Raw genomic sequence first — 17,166 nt, forward strand, 5'->3', positions numbered from 1 at the left:
TCATCCCAAGAATTTTCTTCACTTGGAACTAAACCATTCCAAGAATTTCCTCATGCCGAAAACTTGCTGAAAATTTATGGTGCAACTTTCATGTTGGCTTTCTCCGGAAGTTCATCAGTCATCGACATAACCACGTACCTTGCATCAACGCCAACCAATGCCCGCACGCTATCACCACACACCTTGCATCTATATCAACCAATGCCTGTGTGCCACCTGGACAATTTCATGCCCAGAACGCCTTGTGTAATCATGATTGCATCAAGTCCTCCATCACAGCATCATCGCAGCTGCAGACCGACTGTAAATCGTGCACTAGGTTGGTTCCCAGCCAGAACCTCCCAAAACAGCACTTCACAATGTCACACTTCTTCAGCACCTTCGCAATACCACACAAAGTGATATTCATCGAACCGGAAGCTCTAATACCACCGTTATGAAATAACACAGCTGAAGAAGTAAAATAAACCAGGAGCGCAATCAACAACACAAGAATATAACATGGAAACTCTAAAACCGGAGAAAAAACCACGACCGTTGTCAAAACCGACAACCACCCCATGACCCCAGTACACCCACTCTCTCCAAAGTAAATATTTGAACTACATCTCACAATGCTCTAAAACAAGAGCATAAGAGAAAAAGAAAACACAAATATAAACTTAAAGTATTTTCAGGTGCTACATCTTTGATGTTTTGGTGTGTTGAAACAAAGAGCTTGAGATCCCTATATATAGTCTTGGACCCTCCCACCCATCACTAATCTAAGCGATGTGTGACTTCTCCAAGATGCATAACTTGATCTTTTTTCTCCTTCATTAGCAATGTGAGACTTACATTGCAATCAACCCCAACAGATGGTGCACAAGCTATGGCAAAAAAACATGTTTTCAGGTGTCAAGGTAGAAGAGCAACGTACTAGCATCTTATTTACAGTTTGCAGATGACACATTATTTATGAGTGATCCTACCGTGCTTAACATGTTAGTAGTTACTTAAGAGTGTGCTAAGAAACTGTGAAATTGGCATCAAAACTCAAGATTAACTTTCACACAAGCTAGTTAGGAGGTGTGGGGGTGAATAGTGATGTCTTTACCAGGTTTGCATTACTACTTCATCGTAGAATTATGGACATACCTCTTGTCTATTGGCATTCCAATTGGTGCAAACCCAAGAGCTAGCGGCGGCAGGAACCGTGGTGAGTAGGGTGAAGAATAAGTTTTCATCGTGGAAGAATCACAATCTTTCCCTTGGTAATTAATCGTATCTAATTGACTAAATGACTCTCTTCTTTACCCTTTTTTTTGTCTTCTCTTAAGAGTGAGTTGAATGTTGTTTGTAGGGATAAAGAAGTGGGTGGGTTTGGGCATTAGAGATTTTAGGAAGTTTAACAATGCTTTTCCTAGGAAGTGGAGTTGGAGTTGTTGTCCAAGAAACGTGTTGGGATCCTCTCAAGTGTAAAAAAAACTTGAGAGTGTCAAGTTTTACCATCTCACCATTAACTTTTGTGTAGATAATAAATGAAAAATAAAATAAAATTAAATTAATGGTGAGATGATGAAACTTGACACTCTCAAGTTTTTTTACACATGAGATGATCCAAACCCAAAACGTGTTGGGATCCTCTCAAGTGTAAAACATTTTGAGAGTGTCAAGAAAGAAAGCATATAGGGAAAGATTTTTGGCTACAAGATATAGGGACATAGATCTATTTGGCAATGAGTGTTTGCAAAACATTCAATGACCTCTATTGAATCTTTTGTAATTGAGGAATATTGGGAGGCATCAATGACCTCTATTGCGGTAAATTTTGTTTCAGAGGAATTTGTCAGTTAGTTTAGGGGATCGGTGTTTTGTTTGAATGCAACTCTAGTTGAATTTGTGGGGTGGGCAAGAAGTGTTGTGCATGTAAGTACTTCACTGGATGGAAAATAATTGTGCTGAAAATTTGATGTCGCAGAGAGATATTCAGTGTGTTATGTCCCTGCGTCTTTGCATCAAGATATTGGTGGTGTGGATCTTATGGAGTTAAAGCTTATTTGGTCTGATGTGGTTTCGCTGAAAGTTTGTGTGTTTGGTTGGAGAATTTATCTTGATAGGTAGCAGATGAGAAATAATTTAACGCGAAGATGGGTTATTTTAGTTTATTTTTTCTTGGCTTCTAAAAAATGTATATCACCTTAATCCCTTTCCCTAAGCATGTTTGAATGAGTGGACACCCGCTTCAAGCCACGTTAACAAAGATGCTCCATATTATAACTTATACTAATGTAATTTATATAACTTGATTTTTTAATGTGGATTGCAAATGTGCAACCAAACATGCACGCAACAAAAGAATATTCTATATAACAATGAGATGAGATGGATGCTTGTTTTTATTTTCTTTTTCATTTTTGTTTGTCTTAAGGGGGTTTTAAACCGTCATGGAAAGCTGTTTTAGATTGCTTAAAATTATTTAACTTATATATAATTCGATAAAATTGTCTTTTAATATAAAATTAATTTTTTCAATACTCTTTTTTTTTTATCTCTTTCTATTATATCAAAAATATACAAATCTACTTTCTTCTTTCTCTCAACTCATCAAGTATCTTCTCTCCTCCTCTTGTAACACCCCGATTTCGGTGGCGTCACTTTAGTAACCAAAGAAATAACTTAAGCGGAAAAACGTGAATTATTTTTTTTCGATGATGTAAGTAAAGACAGAAAGAGATGAAACTCTAAAACGAAGATAACAGAACTAATATACAATATGATTACAGCCCCCACTGTAAGTTGTAAACCACGTCACGAGTAAACCTCCAGTGACGGAAAGTAAAAGAGAGTAACGCCCGTAGGCAAAAGTACAAACCAAGGTAAAAATACTGTGTCCGCAACACTAAACCTCAAAATCTGAGAACAAGTTGGCCCAGCGGCCTAAGAAAAGACCCCCTAAATCCAACCAGCTCTCTGTGATCTCCATAGGAAACCACACAAAAAACTACCGGTAGGAAACTACCCTGTCCCCAAAACTGAAGCATGACGGTCAGAGCATCGACACTACTCCTACACTAGTCCCATCTCGAGTAAGTCGCTCGGTGGCCAGCAGGGTCGACCACCCCTGAACCGTAGTCCTCCTGATCAAGCTTCTTCAACCTAGTTTCCCCTGAAGGGTGAACCATCGTGAACCGGTCCGCCATACTCAACTGACAATGGCGTAGTCCGCCCAAACACACACAGAAGACGCGAGGGTCAACTCCAAAGAATTATATAAATAATAAAACCAGATATATAGGGTAATAATTATTTAGCCTCTCAGGCTTATACGTTTAGGGATAACATCCTAGGGTTGCATATATCACAATGAATATAAAGATCATGATAACAATTAGCATGCCTCAAGTAGGATAAACAGGTACCAATCACACTCAGCAACTAAGTCAGCATGTATGTTGCATGAAATGCAATGCTGAGTAACAAAATGCATTCCGGAAGAAGGATGGACACCATCGAGTCAGCCCTAACACCGGCCAAAGTGGGACCATTCCGCTCGGGCGTCTCTTACACCACACAAAAGTAGTCAGATCAGCAGTGAACCCGTAGGTCTGCCATTCCGTCTGCTACTGAGGACCACCGTAGTGTCCTAAATATGGAAATCCGGGTCTTATGACCATTTTGGAATCCACCGAGGTCCGGTAATCCGCCGTGTATTAACCTCAAAATGAGTGCATGAATGCAAGTGATTAGCCAAACAACGTCTCCGACCTCACTCGACACGTCGTCACGTGTTCTAGCTAACTTATTGTCTCTAAAAAGCCTACCCTAAGGCAAACGTCGATTCTGCGACAAAATGAATTAATCAAAAGAAGAAGAATGTACTTTGGAACTCATGGTTCCCGGCTAAACTTTAGATAGCCAATCAATAAACTGCTCATCGAGCGAAAAGGTACCGAAGTACTTGGAAACCTATAGTCTCCGGCTAAACTTTAGATAGCCAAACATTAAACTGTTCATCGAGCGAAAGAGTATAAGCATACTCGGAAACTTGTAAGTTTCCTCAAGACTTGGACTCGACGACACTTCTCATATCTTCAAGACTAATATTCAGGCTCTAAGCTCTTATCTAAATGTTGTTATCATTGTTCAAGGGGTTTAGAGATTGATTAATGTCTTATGAATTTCCTTTGAGAAAATAGATTTCGTTTAGTCTTATGATACTTCCTATGAGTTTCAGGGATCCCATAATCCCCATTAATTTCTGAGAAGGTCTCGATCCATTAAAACATAACAAGGTCCGAACTTCGTTCGTCCTTTCAAACTCTCTCAAAATCTCATAAAAATTCAGCATGACTTGCCCGTAATCCTCACTTTCCAAAAACATAGGCACGAGTGGAATAGCATCAATGAAACAGCTCAACCAATAGGCATAAACAGCATATTCCAACACATCCTAAGTTAACCATGTAGCACATAGCATGTGAATCATTTAGCACACAATATCATGGCATCCAGTACTCAACAAGTTCGGCCGAAGCCTCAGAAATCATTTCAGACATTTAGCAATTAGGTGCATAACACATAAATCAAGTCGAATTTCATCGACACCTAAAGCATTATCTAGTAATTCAGAGAGTAGCCCTCACCTGTAACTCCTCCAGCGTTTTCCTCATAACCTCCTTCACGTTCCTCGCCTTGATCTCCAGGAAACTCCTCAAAAGAACCTTAAAGCAATTTCACAGAAATCAATCACAATGAGTCAGAAACTCAGCAAACAATAAGTCCTAGGGTCACACGGAACACTACAACTCTGTGGTACGACAATCTAACGCGTTAAGACAAGTTTTCGAAAAAGTCGGATTTCCTCCCCCCTTGGTATAGCTCTCGGCCACTTTCCTTAATTGGGAGGGTCGATTTTTCTTCGATCAAACTTGGTTCCTAGGTTAACATAAGCCGTAACTAAGACGGTTCTAAGCTCGGAAAAATTTTCGGATCGAAAACTGATATAGGGGTAGTTTGGTCATTATTTTAAACTCAGAATTTCAAAACTGGATTTTTGAAAAACAAATTGGATGGGGACGTCAACAACGACGTTTATGACGACAAATCCTACTAGCACTAAGCCAAGTCGATAGATTAGAGCTTAAAGGTTGCGACTTTACCGAAAAATGGGTATTTAAGGTAGAAATTGATCCCGGCGGCATTTCGTCGACATTTGACAAAATCTAATCCGCAGAACACGCTCAGGAGCATGCAGGGAAGAAGTTTAGACACTGAAATCAAGCTATTTGGACAATTTTACAAAAAGCTCCAAACTTTGAGCTCAGAAAAACATAGAAAAAGTCGACAGATCTGACGATCAGAAGTGAGATATAGTTTACCTACCTCAAGGTCTTCGATTAGCGACGATCGGTGAAGAAAACGGGCAAGAAACGACGAAGATCCGGATTCTCTCTCTCTCTAGCTGCTCACGGTTTTGGGGGAGGGAATGGGTGCCTTTTTGCAAAAAAATCAAATTTTCAAGCTATTTATAGGTTTTGGAAAAAAGCGGAAAAAATATTTTTTTGCGATTCCGATTTTTCCTGCGCGTTCCTCTGCGCATTCTAAGATAGGTTCTGGCGACAGAATTCCAGAACTCAAAACAGGATTCTTGGAATTAAACCAAAAGATCCAAAATCGGCATAAGTCGGTGTAAGTCGGATTATCCCGAAAAACTACTTTTTGCAGTGATCGTCGGATGAGAAAACTTCCTTCTGAAGAAAGATTAGGAATGATGAGAGAAATAGGAGAACGCGGGTGGAATATTCATTTGAGTTTCCGGATAGAAAAAGTCTTCATCGTCTGTCGATCTTAGGTTTCTCGAACTATCAGGGATTCCGTTTCGGCAAACTTCCGAGAATTGGAATTTGACGTTCGTACTTTCCAGGATTTCGCATCGAAATGGTTGTTTAAGGACGGAAAAGAGAAGTTCTGACATTTCTCTGAGGATTTTTGGAATTAGTTTCCATCGTGTCCTAAAGCGTAAATTAACTATTCACTAATACCTTTGACCTAGGATTAAGCGTATGTTAGTCGTGCTATAACTCTTTCGGTTTTTCGATAAATTCTTGGACTTTTCCTGAACCTTTTTCCTTCCCAAATTTATCTTAATCAAATAACTCTTTTATTTTATTCACTTATCCAAGGCGTTAAAACTTGGGCCTTACACCTCTCATCTCACTTTTCCCCTAAAAACAGACAAAGCATAAAAGTGGAGCTTAAATGGGATATGAAAGAAAAAAAAATTAGTTTTCTTTTAACTCACATTCATTTATTCAATCATGAAAAGTGAGTTATGATGGCAATTTTGTTTACTCAAAGTAATCAGTGCCGACAGTGGTGATTAATTATTCCTTCGTGGGTAGTCGTGCTAAGTAATAAACGGTTAATCATAAAACGTGCTTCTTTCTCATAAATGATGATTAAACCCTAATTTCATGGTTAAAAGAAGAGGTGAGCTAATCACTACCACAACACCACACATTGTGATTTGATGGCAATTTTATATATTTTCCTTGAGTCATAATTTTAAATCCCCATATAAATCGTGCTAACATCACCGAAAAGAAGCATCAAATAAAATAAAATAGATACATACCAAAGATTAGCACAAAGTTTGACCATTTAAATATTAGTTATGCCCATAATAGAACCAATCCAAATATTAGCACAATTATTTGATATTTTAATGTTGGTCATGCTCCAAGAGTGGTGATCCACCACCATTTGATATTCTCATCAATTGATGTTTAGTTTAGCCACTTCTCATAATACAACACAACACGAACACAATATAAATATTTTTTATGGTAACCCGAACCACAAGCATATTTGATGTAGACATTAGGTGATGAATAATCACCATTATGTCACTACAAAAGTACAAAGTAATTTTTCTAATACATTCAATTTGACTTGTAATTTCAATCATTGTATTCTAAAATTTAATGCGATCAATGTACTAGACAACTGTTAACGTACGAAAACGGAGCATATTCTTCTAACTTGGACACTATTTGAGATGAACGTTTGATGCAGAAACATTGTCCAAAAACAGATGACTCTACTTTTGTATTTCATTTTTTTCATCTATATATGCATGAAGAATAACTTTTGAGTCCTCAAGTCACAATTTCTTCACACAAACTTTAGTCTAAAGTTGAAGACCTTGATTAATCTTATTATGGAGACACAGTATGATGATGATACTTTCTATGCTGAGATTAGGAGACAAATTTTGCTTCTGACATCTGAAGATAACGAAGATTCCCTTGAAAGGAAACGTTACAAGTCCACAAGTGTTGGTGATAATGGTTATGGTGGTTCAATCAGGTCAGTTTATAGCAGAACATCTCCACCTGCAAGTAATTTCTGTTCCTGGGAAACAAACAGCTCTGATTCACCTCCTTATTGGCTTGTGAGCCTTTGGAAGAATGGAAAAGGAACTGGGGTGTTCATTCCCCAAGCTGCTTCATCAGCTCCAAACAACAACAGACAAGGTACAGATTCTTTAGCTGATTCTGTATTTCAAACTTTGACCAGTTTTAGTCCTTTGTTTAGAAGTACAAATTTGAATCTACTATTAAAAATCACGATATGCCAAAATTACGGTAAACAGAAGAAACTTGTATTAGTTTTTGTGACTGTCCACAGTGAATTATGCAATGGTTTTATTGTGATATGTTTGATAAATTTGAAAAGAAAAATATTTACATCTTAGACAATAATTTTAAAAGGGGCCAAATGTTGTTGTTTTTGCAATAAAAAAAAATCTCAACTATATACGCATATGATTTTGACAAACTTCAATTTTATGATATCTTTCATACTACTTACATATCTTTATTGATAGTTACATCTCCAAAAATAATTCTTGTTCACTTATCTTGAAAACATTACTATTAGTCTATTACTTAAATCACATCACTTTTAACACAAATTCTATATAAAATAAACTTTTACAAAATCAAAGTAGTTCAAAATCACATTTACACGATGAAACTCTGGAAAAACATTGAATCTTTCCCTCATATGGGTTGCTTCTGAATTTTTGCAGGTAAAATGAATAGCAGGAGAAAAATATATAAACCAGTGGTGAACAAGTACTGAAGATAAACGGTTTCAGATCTCTGCTTAGCAGAAATTGAAGATTGCAGCTTTACTCCTGATTCAGCTTACTTGAATCAATCAGACTTTAGAGCATAGAAAAATTACAAGAGCAAAGGTGGGAAGCAGTTGTAAAATACTTCTATCCTATAAATAAATGTGTACTCACAATTCCACATATCTTATGTACATAACTTAAATTAATTGAGGGAAGTGCAGACAGAAATTTGTATTTTTTTCCTACACCATTAAGTATATAACTTAGAAGAAAAGTTTAACACACCTCAAATCAATCATTAATTGAAAATTATAGCCATTTCAAAATTGATTAATCATGTTAAAAATATGATACTAATATACCTCTAGCAGTGCAATTGTGCATTTTATACAAACCTTACTTTTGTTACATTGCACAATAACCACTAGAATGTGGTAATAATATACAGAACATCCCTACAATACAGCACAAATTTCAGGTCATGAACCTATCTTCTTCTAAAGAAAATTAGATCTCAGCAACTACCGAAGATAAAGGTTTCTCTTCTTTCTTCTCAGTAAACAACGAGGCCGTTCTATTCTATATTTGAGGGTGGCAAGCTACTCATCACAGAGCTCCTATTAAGACAGAAATAGCCAATTAGTTTGAAGCCAACATGGGAGAACCAACATTATGATGAATGATGATAGACATTATAGTGTTAGAGACACTACTCTCTAGGGCGCGCTAACCATAATGAGCTAAGAGCTCGTAATCTTGAAATGTAATCATTTCTGACAAGGAGAGCACGAGCCATCTGCCGCGTCGTCAATATTCTTTGCAACTGTTGTAAAGTCTGTTGCTTCACGAGATCAGCCTAAGAACACAAGATATGACTCAGATCACAAGGGATATAAACTTGTGAAGGAATGTATGGAAATAATGGATACAATACAAATGGCATGTTTGGATGCTCTAGAATCATTTCTAATTAGAAGTAACAAGTTTTAATCATGTGTGAATCAGGGTCTCATTCTTTCAAATTAATTTTGAAACCCAAAAGCTTCTCCCCGGAATTGATTCTCACTTTAGAATCTACTGTAGAAAGATTTCTAAGAATGCACAAAGTTTGAAGCATTGTCAGAATTGATTTTGAATAGAATTGATCATTGTAAAAATAAGTCAATGTGAGTTGAAAGTGAAGTGATTTATGCTTTGGAAGCGTTAATGGAAAAAGTGATTTGTATGGGGTATTAATGTATAATCCATTTATGAAATCTCGTAATTGATGATGTCCACCGTAGAAGCTACTCTTTCTTGATTATCTGCTGAGTTGTTTTTGAAACTAAAATCAATTCTCTAATTCAGTTGCCAAATATCTATATAAGTATATAACCACCTGACGATGATTCTGGTTAGTGAGAATTAATTCTATGGCTCCCGAACGGGGAACTGAACATACACTTAGCTTATGAGTAAATGTGCCTGGATTCTGTGCATAATGTGAAAGCAAACATGTTATAATTTGACTAACTAAAAGTCATTCAGAAACATTTTAGAATAAGTTTTATTGACAATGTAGTATCTATGAATTGAAAAACTTGCTGTTGACTATTTACTAATGATGCATGTATTTTGATGCCTAGAACATCCTAAGATTTTATGATGTAGGAAGGAACTGAGAGAAAGATAAAACTAGTTAATTTAAGCTCTCCACAAAGATTGCATTTCTTACACTGTGAAGGAAACTCTCCAATGTGGCCAGCTTGCCCATTGCAATTGCCATTTGGCCCATGTAATCAGCAACATTTCCAGCACCAGCAGGTCCTAGGGAGGTGGAGGAAAGTGTGTCTACAAGAGCTTGCTGCAATGCTTCCATGCCTTGAGTTAATGCATCCTCACCCTGCTGGGCACACCTCAGCAGATTGTCAATGCCCATCAACTGCGGTTCTGTTAACGGCTCAAGGTGGTTTTTAACTATCTGAATCCCAAAAAAGATGAAGATGAGAGTCAACACTCAACGTGTAAAACTTATAAATAAGTGATAGCATGTTTGGAAATCCTTCTCCAATTGATTCTAAGGGAAAATAAGATTATCTAAACATGCTATGAGCACAGGGAAAGTTACTTGCATATGAAGTATCGGTCAATTACCTTGAGAAGTTCAGTGGAGCGGAATCCACCAAGCCACATGAAACATCTTTCAGCAGGTGTCTTCCACAGCCCACTGTGCATGTGAAATACATCAGCTTTCGCCCCTAGGCTCTTTAACCTGAATAGTTCATCATAATGTGCCATGACACCATCAACAAGAAGATGTAGTTCATTATCACCCATCTGAGAATTTAAAGCTGATCTTAGATCAGTGAGGAGGCGTTGATGCTCATCAACCCAATGAGCATATTCCATATCGAAGGCTGAGGCACCTGAAGATTTAATACACAACCTCAAGTTACAATCCCTACAACTATATAGTCAACTGCAACAGATTTCACTTTAATAAATCACGTAGTATTAAACCTCGGTTCACTATCACTTTCGGCATGAAATCTTAGCTTAAGAATAGAAGAAATCTTCATAATTAGGGAGAAAGAATGGTAACCACTGAACCCTAACTTCTAGCTACAAATACTACTACCCTACCCTTTTGAAGCAAGTTATCAAAGAACTTGATGTCAACAAAACCAAGAACCTAGCCAGAAATCCAGCTTAATACAAACACTTGTGAAATTTAGTTTGATATAAACACTTGCAATCTGGATGTACGATATATAAATGATCTACAACATCAACATCATTCTCATAGTTTGACAAATATACAACTCTATATCTACTGCAATTTATCATATCCTAAAATAACTGACCAAGTTCCAGTGAATTTCTATTTAACTTGCAAATTACTTTGTTTACATGATAAAAAGCAAGTAACCAAAATATGCATCATGTTTCTGGCACTAAAGGAAATTATGCTCGCGAAAGAGCATCTTTTCATTACCATTTGCTCCTCCAACAGCCAAATGACTTTGATCCCCAGGGGATGCCATAAATACACCCTACATAGAAATAGAAACCCATGAGTAAAACAAGTTCAGATTTTCCACACATGCCCATTGAAAACTGTTGACGTTTTACACCTGCTGACGTGCTCTTTGAAGCTCTTGCTCTAATTGCACAAGCTTGAGTCGGCTGTTCTCTAACTGCTGCACGTATGCCTATTGTAAAACCAAAACCGATATATTATTCAAATATGTTTTCCTTAAAATCCCAAGACTTTGCAGCCCCTAGAATATAGATTTTATATAAAATAGCACATCAAGGAAACAGCAATTAAATACCATGAATAGTTATGTGGCCTGCATGTCTGGTGTTGTATAAAATAAAACTAGCTTTGCGACACTCTACCATAATATAACTAGGAATGCAAATTATCTCATCGCCAACCACCAGATTTACAAGCTTTTAATTTTCCACAAAAGCAGATAAAGATATGGATGTGTGTGTTTGCTAATTTTTCTAGAATTGATTTTAAAGCCAAAATCAATCCTAGTGAAAAGATTCAATGAGTAACTTATGGGCATCATAAGAAAATAGAAGCTAATCTGAACATGCTAAAAATAGGGTACCAATTAACCTGACAAAATATCTAGGTCTACAAATGAGAGCAATCAAGCTTTATCCCCCCATTGAAGCAATTACCTTTTTCCTTAATCTACTCTTCTTAGCAGCCTCGCGATTCTGAGCCAGCCTACGAAGGATCTACAAGAGTATTCAAACAAATATACATTAGTTATGGAACTCAAAATCATTAGCTACAACCAGTTGAACCTAGTCAAAAATAGAAACCTTCTGATCTTCAGGTTTGGACTTGGTCTGATCCCTGGAGTGAACAACCATATGTGTCCCACGTTTATCTCTATTGGACTAACACAAAGTAGAGATACATTATCAGAGATCAACACACTCATTCATCCAAAACATGGATCTACTACATTAAGCATTGCAACTATAACTCCAAATTGCTAAACTCAATTCATGGTTGAACTAATTGGCACTTCTACTAAATATGTAGCAGATTTCTCACAGAAAACAGCATAAAAATGCAAATCCAGAAAAGTAACTGAGACTGAAAATAACAATTTTTACTAGAGAAATGGATACCCACTTGGATTTTATCATCAGTATCAACATCTGTGGAAGTGTCATCAGTCTGTTGGCTATTATCTGCCATGCCTGAAGAATCAGCCCAATTCTCAACATGACCATTCCCCATAGGCATGGTGGCCATGGAGATTTCCTTGTGATACATGAGCTGCTGCCCTGTCTCCAAGCACCCTGCCCCAGTTGAAACAATCTCTGCCGACCCAAGATTCTACACAAACACACCATTCACAACCCAAAAGCTCAATTAGATAAGAAAAATCAAAACATTTTCCATAATCATCCTACAATAGAGACAAAAGGAAGAGGATGAACAACCGTGTTCAGTGTCCCATACTGCATGTTACTGCCACCACCAACAACATTGCAAGACTTTACACTATACATGGAGCCTACAAGAGAGTTTAAAACTAAAATTATACACAACATCACACACACATAGAGAGAGGCAGAGAGAGAACAGAGATTACAATATGCTAGTTAGTTACAAGAACACACACATGGTAAGTTACTTGAGCTTAAATCAACAGCATCATCTTGTTGAAAGATATTAGAGGAATGTTGAAGCTCCCCAAGATCAGAGAAACGCGTATGGTTTCTACTAGTATCATCTCCCCTGTTTCAAAACAGAGTACCCTGTTTCAGCACAAAAGTCTTTGTATTTACAGCACAAAGGTAACAAAGACACAGAGAAGCTACGTAATATACCTCAGCAAGAAGGAGGAGGGGTGGCAATAGAGGTGAGAATTTCCTTGAGCTGTCTTGAATCCTTGCATATTTCTCACAGCATGATCATGAAACTTTATCCTATTTTTGTTGTGTTCAGATAGAAGAATCAGAATCAGATTAAGTATGAGTAGAAAGAAGTGTGAGAAGCTAAGGAAAATCTTGATGTATCTTTAAGAAGAGGATAGCTTATTAGTACTTTTGAATTGTTTATATTTGATTTGAGGTACTGCTAGCATTACTACTAGTAGTAGTAGTAGAAGTAGTATAGGGTGGAGTTTATTAATTATCATTGCTATCTGACTCGGGATTTTATTTTCCCAACGCCTCTCAGACTCAGACACAGTCACTACACACTGTTCAATAAACCATCTCAATCTCTTCCCCATAAGACGTCCCTTTTCTTCTTCACTCTTGCTCCTTTTGTTCCTACACTCTTCTTCCCTTAGCTACCTAGTTTGTAATGGATTTCATTGTAATAAAGGCACAATATGCTGTTTTAAAGCCATTCTATGCACAGAATCAAGCACTCAAGAAAGTGACATTAGAATGCAGAAATGTATAGGATTTGATAAAGATTGCACATTCAGCAAATTATTGTTAGAAACGTTGCTAAATGTATTAAGTCCGTCATCTATGATAAATTCATGTCTTTTTACAAAGGTTGGTGTTTTTTTTTAATGTGTAACATAGTTGTTGCCCAATGAATACATGAAACTCTCCTAAAGTAACTGACCACCACTAAGCTTATAAAAATTGCTAAAAGGATTGGTTAAGCAAGGCAGAATAGTGACATAGAAGTATAGGCTATAGAGAGGGAATCGTGTTGAAGATTTATTTGCTTTATATGCTCACTGTCTATTCGTGTGAGTAAGTGTTTAAGACTGTTGGTTATAAATGGACAAAAGCTAGGTCATTTGTGGAAGATTTGTTGTTTAGTTTATATCAAACACCAGTGAGAGTGGGTTTAATTATGTGAGAAAGGGGTTTAAAGCATAATTACTTCTTGGTGAAAAACATGAATTCAATAAAGTCAAAATGTTAACAGTTATGCACACATTACAAACATCGATTTTTTATATGTCTAACTTCTTATTACATTAGATTTGTTATTTTCCTATCTTCTCTTCACACTTTGAAATTTGAATATCTACATCCCTTAATGGTCTACCATACATTTTTCAAATTCTCTATTAAGCTTTTAGTACATATTTGTAAACTCATTCGAAAAACACGTTCAAGCTATAATCATTTCACTTAACTTTTGCTTATACCCACCATTAATTTGGGTTTACCTAGTTTACAAAGTGTGCTTATGTTTTAAAAAGTTAAATTTACATTTCTAAAAAGACAAACATAAAAGAGTTTTAATCTCATTTCATTGTGAACTACTTTCTAATTCTGATACAAACAAATTTTAAATGTATGTTTGGAAATTCATCTAAAATTTATATATAATTTAAAATTAACTGTGATGAGAAAAAAAAATATGAATGGTTTTTGAGTTCAAAATTAACTTTAAGAGTAAATTAATTACTACAAATATAAAATGTTTGTCATGCATAGTATTCTTAAGCGTGCAATATTAGAAAAATATGTTCATCTATTATAGGACATATTCATAACAGCTTTATGTAACACTTATTTTCTACTTTATTTCATTTTTACTCATTATTATCTCTTCATTTGTCTTTATCAAAATATTATATATTATATTTTCATTTTTCTATTATTGTCTCTCTTCATAGATGAAAGTGGAATAAATGTGTGATTCTATACTATACAATATAAATTAATCAATACCAGTTCAACTTCAACCATAATAGATTGAATTATTAAACAGTGAACCACACTATCTTTAATGTTCAATAACAGGTTCCATTTTAAAAACATTGTATTTTTCTCAAATAATGGTACTTTCCAACCCATTTTTCACCTCCGCCCTATTAGATAAGAAGAGAATTATAATAAATAGGGTTAAAAACTATAACAGTCATTGTACTTTGAGCGAGTTTTGAAAACAGTCCCTCACTGAAAAATTATCTGAAAACCATCCTCAGACTTTTAAAAACAAATTTTACCCGTTCATCCGACAGCCTCAGGTCCGGCAATCGCTGACTTGGCCGTCCACGTCAATTAATGAGACCCGACGTGAAATTTTTTTTATATAATCGTCCATGTACTTTGAGCGGGTTTTGAGAACCGTCCCTCGCCGGAAAATTATCTGAAAACCATCTCAGACGAATAACACGAAGAACACCGAGGCTGCGACGAAGAACTAGGAAGGAAGCTTGTGAGGTTTTTTCTCAATCCTTCTCGTTTAACCGTTGAAAGTTAGAGTTTTTGTTGTTGAAAGGGTGTTGAATACGAATTGCGAGCAGCATGTGTTGTTGTTGGTTTTGCGAGTTGTGTGTTGTTGTTGTTGGTTTCTATTTTGGAGTTGAATCGGATTGTTTCTACCTTGTTTCTATTTTAGGGTTTCGTTTGTTCGAATTGACAGTGTGCGATTTGGGTTTAGTGATGCTTGAAACTTGAAATTTGCTTGAAATTATGCATGTTTGTTCATCACCATGTGTTGCTTGTTCATGACCTGTGTTGTTATACATTTTGTAGGATGAGTTAAAATTATTTTCAATAGTCTGATGATGGTTTTCAGATAATTTTTCGGTGAGGGACGGTTTTTAAAACTCGCTCAAAGTGCAGGGATAATTATATGTTTTAACCCAATTCACGTGGACAGTCACGTAAGGAGCTGGCCGGACCTGAGGCGGTCGGAGGGATGGGTTGAAATTATTTTCAATAGTCTGAGGATGGTTTTCAGATAATTTTCCGGTGATGGATGGTTTTCAAAACTCGCTTAAAGTACAGGGACGATTATAGATTTTAACCCTAATAAATATAAGTGATATGATGTTTATATGATGTGATAAAAAATAAAATAAAAATAAAAAAATGTGAAAATAAAATGTAGGAGAAAATGATATGTGAATATCATTGCTTTAGTTTCTCTTCAATTTTAGGTGCCCACTAGGGTGGACCATTTATATTTTGGTCCACCGGTGCACCCAAGGTTATCTTAGTAATTTACAATAAAAAAATAGATTAAAAAAATTAAATCCTTAACAGTATCCAGATGTGTGATTGGCTTTGTGCTATTCGCGGTGGCTGCCACCGTCTTCGTCCCAGACCTCAAACATTTGATGGAGGAATTAGTACCCAATCTTTGTTCAATCCTCCATCCACTCAAACCATATTATGAATTGTGGGCACAGAAAATTCAGAAGCACCATCAAGTAAAAGTAAGAATCCATGGAATCATGGCAAGCAGAAGTGGTATCACATGGGTTTGAAGATATTTTTTCTTTAATTAATCTAAATCTCAATGTTTTCTGGGTGTATGAAATTGAATAGCCACCTCTTGCACGTGGGTCAGATCTGACCCTTTTATTTTCTTCTGCACCGCATGCAACTGCTTCATTGGAATGGTGACCCAAACGGTTTTCCCCTGCCACCGTGCAGATCGGAGCTGGTTTTGGACCAGGAAGCTTAATGGGTGTTTTAGGGATCCATGGAATCCCAAACTCCACCTTCCTTGAGTCCATTTCCTCAACCTCCATTTTTTCACAGTTGACCTCACTGGGTTTCTTCAATTAATGTCAAAAAGAGATGAAATTGATGGCTCAGAACACTCGTCGGTTGGTTTAATGGATTACAGATCGATCTATATTGGCTTACCTCACAACAGATCAAGCTATATTGGCTTATTGGTTTCCATGGATTACAGATATGGGCTATTTGGAGCATTATCGTCAAGATCCACCAGATCCAGTTCAAGGACACGCTCAACAGAGGACGAACTAGCAGTGGCGGAGGAAACCACCGTTGTAGCTTCAGCAGCGGCGACAAGAGAGATAAGGGTAGGCTGGGCCACTGACATGCCTTTCCAGAAGCAGGGAGAAGAGGATCTGACTTAGGATTGTAAATTTACATTGTTACCCTTTTATCATTGATTCAATCCTAACAATTCAATTAAGGAATATTCTAATATTCCTATATCTAAAGGTGATGAAGTCTGGTGCATGGATGGACCAAGAAAATAATAGGTCCACCCTAGTGGGCACCTCAATTTTAATGGGTGCAGTAAAATTGGGATGTGAATAGAATATTTTTATTGTTTTTTT

At 36.6% G+C, this 17,166-nt stretch overlaps 2 protein-coding genes and 1 pseudogene across 4 annotated transcripts; 2 read left to right on the forward strand and 1 right to left on the reverse strand.

Moving 5' to 3' along the window:
* The first annotated feature begins 6,998 nt into the window (after positions 1 to 6,998).
* LOC130739568 (uncharacterized) lies at positions 6,999 to 8,302 on the forward strand. The gene is made up of 2 exons (XM_057591892.1): positions 6,999 to 7,517; positions 8,075 to 8,302. Exons 1-2 carry the CDS (start codon positions 7,202 to 7,204, stop codon positions 8,125 to 8,127), a joined length of 369 nt encoding a protein of 122 aa, XP_057447875.1. The 5' UTR covers positions 6,999 to 7,201; the 3' UTR covers positions 8,128 to 8,302.
* Positions 8,303 to 8,433: 131 nt separating this feature from the next.
* On the reverse strand, positions 8,434 to 13,328 carry LOC130739567 (transcription factor TGA2.2-like). Of its 3 annotated transcripts, none has more exons than XM_057591890.1 (12): positions 12,968 to 13,328; positions 12,760 to 12,875; positions 12,578 to 12,651; positions 12,264 to 12,470; positions 11,945 to 12,022; positions 11,798 to 11,857; positions 11,236 to 11,313; positions 11,097 to 11,154; positions 10,256 to 10,527; positions 9,837 to 10,082; positions 8,854 to 8,978; positions 8,434 to 8,739 (listed from the first exon to the last, which is right to left on the reverse strand). In XM_057591890.1, exons 1-12 carry the CDS (start codon positions 13,033 to 13,035, stop codon positions 8,697 to 8,699), a joined length of 1,425 nt encoding a protein of 474 aa, XP_057447873.1. In that variant the 5' UTR covers positions 13,036 to 13,328; the 3' UTR covers positions 8,434 to 8,696. The 3 variants fall into 3 exon arrangements, with proteins under 3 accessions (XP_057447873.1, XP_057447872.1, XP_057447874.1); XM_057591889.1 differs by having other exon boundaries at positions 8,836 to 8,978; XM_057591891.1 differs by lacking the exon at positions 8,434 to 8,739 and having other exon boundaries at positions 8,747 to 8,978.
* A 2,636-nt stretch (positions 13,329 to 15,964) lies between these two features.
* Positions 15,965 to 17,166, forward strand: LOC130735677 (uncharacterized; annotated as a pseudogene).

The sequence above is a fragment of the Lotus japonicus genome, chromosome 2 (genome assembly GCF_012489685.1).
Source record: "Lotus japonicus ecotype B-129 chromosome 2, LjGifu_v1.2".
NCBI lineage: Eukaryota > Viridiplantae > Streptophyta > Magnoliopsida > Fabales > Fabaceae > Lotus > Lotus japonicus.